The 4,500-nt window shown below is 38.8% G+C and overlaps 1 protein-coding gene across 3 annotated transcripts in view; it reads right to left on the bottom strand.

Moving 5' to 3' along the window:
• Nucleotides 1-4,500, bottom strand: part of LOC107725715 (DDB1- and CUL4-associated factor 11-like) — a 16,044-nt gene that overhangs the window by 2,966 nt on the left and 8,578 nt on the right. For all 3 annotated transcript variants that reach the window (XM_016535094.1, XM_016535091.1, XM_016535092.1), the window contains 4 exons: nt 4,053-4,238; nt 2,593-2,746; nt 2,319-2,471; nt 2,111-2,217 (listed from right to left, as the gene is read on the bottom strand). In XM_016535094.1, the coding sequence (XP_016390580.1) occupies nt 2,111-2,217; nt 2,319-2,471; nt 2,593-2,746; nt 4,053-4,238 (600 nt within the window). The remainder of the gene's footprint in view (nt 1-2,110; nt 2,218-2,318; nt 2,472-2,592; nt 2,747-4,052; nt 4,239-4,500) is intronic.

Here is a 4,500-nt window from a genome sequence, read left to right as displayed (position 1 = left end):
GCGCGTTAGTAATATGCGCCTATAGGCGGGGGAACAACGTGCGTACACTCTGCTTATTACCCACACGGACACGCAGCAGCACACAAACATGTCAAATATTAAAAATGAAAGGATTACAATTTAAAAGATTATTATTGTGCCCCGTAGATGGTTACTCTCTGGAGAAGCATTCAGTCTTTGCTCTTGCAAATTCCGCCATGTAGATAGTGAATCCACCAGGGCGCGAGCACAACTGGCTTTTAAAGGGAATGGTAGATGAGACTCTGATTGGTTTATTGCACGTTATGCCCAAAACACACCCATTACTCATTAAGAGAATAGGGACAACCCTTTTAGACCATGCGCCGGGTGCGCTGACCATTTTTCCCGTCGTTAAACTAGCAAAAGTGGATTCGGACACACCCTAAGTGCACTTGCGCCATGTGCTTTAGACCATGTGCTTAGATAATTAAAATAGGGCCCTTAGTGTTAAAGTTATGTTTTTTAATTTCTAGTTCTTAGTCCTGGGTCAAATGTCCTTTTTAGTTTTCATCATATTAGTCAACCTACACTGTTTTAGTTGGCTAAAAGGCTGGGAATTTTAGTCTAGTTTTAGTCAATGAAATCTTATGAAACTTATATTTCAGTAATGCTGCATAATGATTAAACCAATAATCACAATCATTTTGCTAAAAATTATAATCATGATTTTATAATGTAGAGAGTATGTAAATGAACATACTCTACATTATGAAAACTAGTAAACTCAAAAGCCTCTCAGCCTAGAGCAATGAGCGCGCCTGGCAACCGAATGTTGCCGCAGGTGCAGTTCACAGAGCAGTATATATACCACCGGAGCACTTACTTTCAGTCAGTAGAGCTTTCGCTGTCAGAATAGGAAAAGCTGCCGATTTATCGAAGTTTGATAAAGGACAAATTGTGATGGCACGGCGCCTCGGAACTTCGATCTCAGAAACAGAAACGCAGTAGTGAGTATGTATCAAAAGTGGTGCACGGATGGCCAAATGTTGAACCGTCGTCCAGCCGTGTGTCGTCCACAGCTCATAGATGCCAGAGGGGAGCAGAGACTGTCATGCATTGTTCACAGCGACCGCAAGGCCACAGTGCGACAAATCAGCAGCAGATACAACAGTGGTGAGCAGGGCAATGTGTCACAGCACACTGTTCATCGCAGCCTTCTGCATACGGGCCTGCATAGCCGACGACCCAGCCGGGTCCCCATGCAAACTGCACGTCATCGCCAACAACGCATGAAATGGGCCCAAGATCATCGAGTTGAACCATTGATTATTGGAAGAAAGTGGCCTGGTATCGAATCAAGATTCCTGGTGCATCAAAAATTAATGGCCAAGCGCAGAAACGCTGATTACCAACAGAGGCTATGGCACCTGGATGCACTGTTGGGCGGACACAGGCCGTTGGCAGCGGTGTTATGCTGTGGGCGATGTTTTCTTGAGATACTTTAGGCCCCATTATCCCAGTAGCACAATCCCTGACAGCTGTCAGGTACCTGAACATCGTTGCGGACCAAGTGCACCCATTCATGGCAACTGTGTTCCTTGTCAGTGATGGGCATTATCAACAGAATAATGTGCCATGCCACACTGCCAGAATCATCAAGGAGTGGTTCAAGGAACAAAATGGTGAATTTCCTTTAATGCCTTTGCCTCCAAATTCACCTTGCATGAAACCAACCAAAAAGCGGGTTTGCGCTACATCAGCACCACTCCACATTGTACAGGAACTGGAGGACCTGCTATTGACATATGGTACCAGATACCCCAGAAGACCTATCGGCACCTTATCTAATCAATGCCTCACTATGTGGCTGCTGTTTTGTGGGCTAAAGGAGGTCCTACAGGTTATTTGATAGGTGGCCATAATGTAATGGATCATCGGTGTATATCTCTATTATGTCATATATATGTCTGTGTATATGTATATATATATATATATATATATATATATATATATAAATAAGTCCCGTCTTTTTGGTCAATGCGCCTGTAGATACATTAACTGTTTAATGATGTTGTGTCTTCTTGTCAACAAATATATTTCATCATTTCATTAACAAAATAAACTATTATTAAACAATGGTTTTACTTACAGAGCTGCTGACCATGTTGTTGTGATACGGGTGCCAGCTGACATCCCTCACACATGCGTCATGATTGGACAATTTGGACACAATGCTTCCCGTCAACACATCGTAGACTACAAAAAAAGATGGGAGGAGTTGAAATAATGCAGATTTGGATAATAATAAAAAGCCACTTTCAAAGACAATTTCACACTTGCAATTATTATCTACTTACTGACGATTTTGCCTGTTGAACAGCCTGTGTAAATGAACTTCTGTCCAGTGCTGAATTCAGGGGAAAAGCGGCAGCGAATGAGCGTGTGCAGAACCCCGTGACCCCTGTAGGTCATCACAGAGGTGTCACCAGTCAGCCTATGCCTCTTTAGTGCTGCAGGTCAACAAAATAACAAGTCAGAACAGGCGCTTTGTGTTCAATTGTAAAATTAAGGTTGACCATAAACCAGCAGGTCTAGCAGGTCTATTATAGTTACTCAAGCATGCTAACGCACCTCTCTGGGGAACCTGCTGCCAACGGTAGTCCCAGTTTTGTTGTGTGACAGCGAGCCGTGAGGCTGCGAGCCCCTCTTTAGGTGAAAACTTCCTCACGTCCCACAACTTAATGGTCTGATCTTTGGAGTTGCTGATCAAGTACCGAGCGTCGCCCTATAGGACAACATACATACATGCATTTGAACCTGCAAATTTTATGATAACAGTCAAACTCTTTAACGGTTTAACTACCTTCATCTTGTTTACTGTGACATACAATACATGGCCAAAAGTATGTGGACATCCACGGTTTGCTTTTATGCACCTGGACGCAGCTGGAATAGTCAAACCCATTAATTAGAAGGGAGTATCCACATATTTCTGGCATGTAGTTTCAATGAATACTTCATATAAGTAGCTACACAAAAGGTTACTCTGCTATTTTGAGTGAATATTTTTATGGAGGACTAGGAGTACCACTTAAAAATAAAATAAAAAAATATATAATTTATTCTTTAAAAAATTAAATGTAAATAATTACTTTTCAAATAATGTTCCATTGCAAATAATGTTATATTATTAATAATAACAATAATAAATGTGTTTAATGTATTATTTTGTTACATTTAACTTTTAAACATGAATTAAATTAATATTTTTTAATGTCTATATACTGTATATTTGTAAATACAATATCAAAAGTGAATAATTAATTTATTTTTACATTGAACTACATTTTCAAACATCAATAGTTTTAAATATGCTATTGTATTTATTTGTCAGTTTGATTTGATTCTTTTACATAAATTGATAAATGAGTCCTACATATACACTCCTGTTTAAAGTTTGGGGTCAGGAGGATTAAAAAAATAATACTTATATTCAGCAAGCATGCATTAAATTTAGCAATGGTGACAGTAAAGACTTTCTTTCACATTGTTACTAAAGATTTTTATTACAAATGAATGCTCTATTGACCGTTCTATTCATCAAAGAACCCTGAAAAATGTATCACAGTTTCCACAATTTTCCACAGTTTTCAGCATTGATGATAAGAAGAAATGTTTCTTGAGCACCAAATCAGAATGATTTCTGAAGGATCATGTGATGCTGAAGACTTAATCAGCTTTGCATCACAGGAATAAATTACATTTTTAAATATATTATAGATAGATAATATAAATAGAAAACAGTTATTTTAAATAGTGATAATATTTCACAATATTACAGTTTTTACTGTATTTCTGATCAAATAAATGCAGCCTTGGTTAACATAAAACCTTTTTCAAAAATAATTAAAAAAATTATACTGACTCCAAACCTTTGAATAGAAGTGTATATTGTACCATGCTCACAATCATCTGGCTTATAATCACGTATTATTATGTAAAAGGTTTGTGCAGTGTGTTGTAACTGTATTGCAAACAGTGTCTTGACAATGATACCATCAATTATGACAGTATGGATTGTGCTATTATACCTTGCTGTGTATGAAGGTGATTCCATCTCTGTGTCCGGCCAGATGACCCACAGGCTGTGGTCTGTCTTCTCTGAGGGTACGTCTGTCCCATACCTTACACAGAGCATCATCACTGCCTGAGAACAGCAGCTGTGATGAACTGTCTGCAAACGCTACGGCATTCACATCATCCTCATGAGCGTCGATCTGAAAGATGGTGAGATAAAGAACGAAAAACACTTGAGTCATGCAACAGAGGGTAATGTCTGGATATTGTTCTCATTAAATCTAGCTTGCATATCAATGATGACTTTAAACTCAGAACGATAGACCTTTGATGCACTGAGATGGGGAGTTATAAAGATTACGCAAGGCTTAAAGTCACAGGATGGCTGAGAAGTATGACAGATTGACAGTAGAGTTAACTGATATTAATCCAATAAAAAGCTTACACCATTAATTCAACATT

Source organism: Sinocyclocheilus rhinocerous, unplaced genomic scaffold, assembly GCF_001515625.1.
Source record: "Sinocyclocheilus rhinocerous isolate Xijiao unplaced genomic scaffold, SAMN03320098_v1.1 scaffold1327, whole genome shotgun sequence".
Taxonomy (NCBI): Eukaryota; Metazoa; Chordata; class Actinopteri; order Cypriniformes; family Cyprinidae; genus Sinocyclocheilus; species Sinocyclocheilus rhinocerous.
Note: the sequence above shows the minus strand (reverse complement) of the source record. Positions and strands in the feature narration are given on the sequence as shown.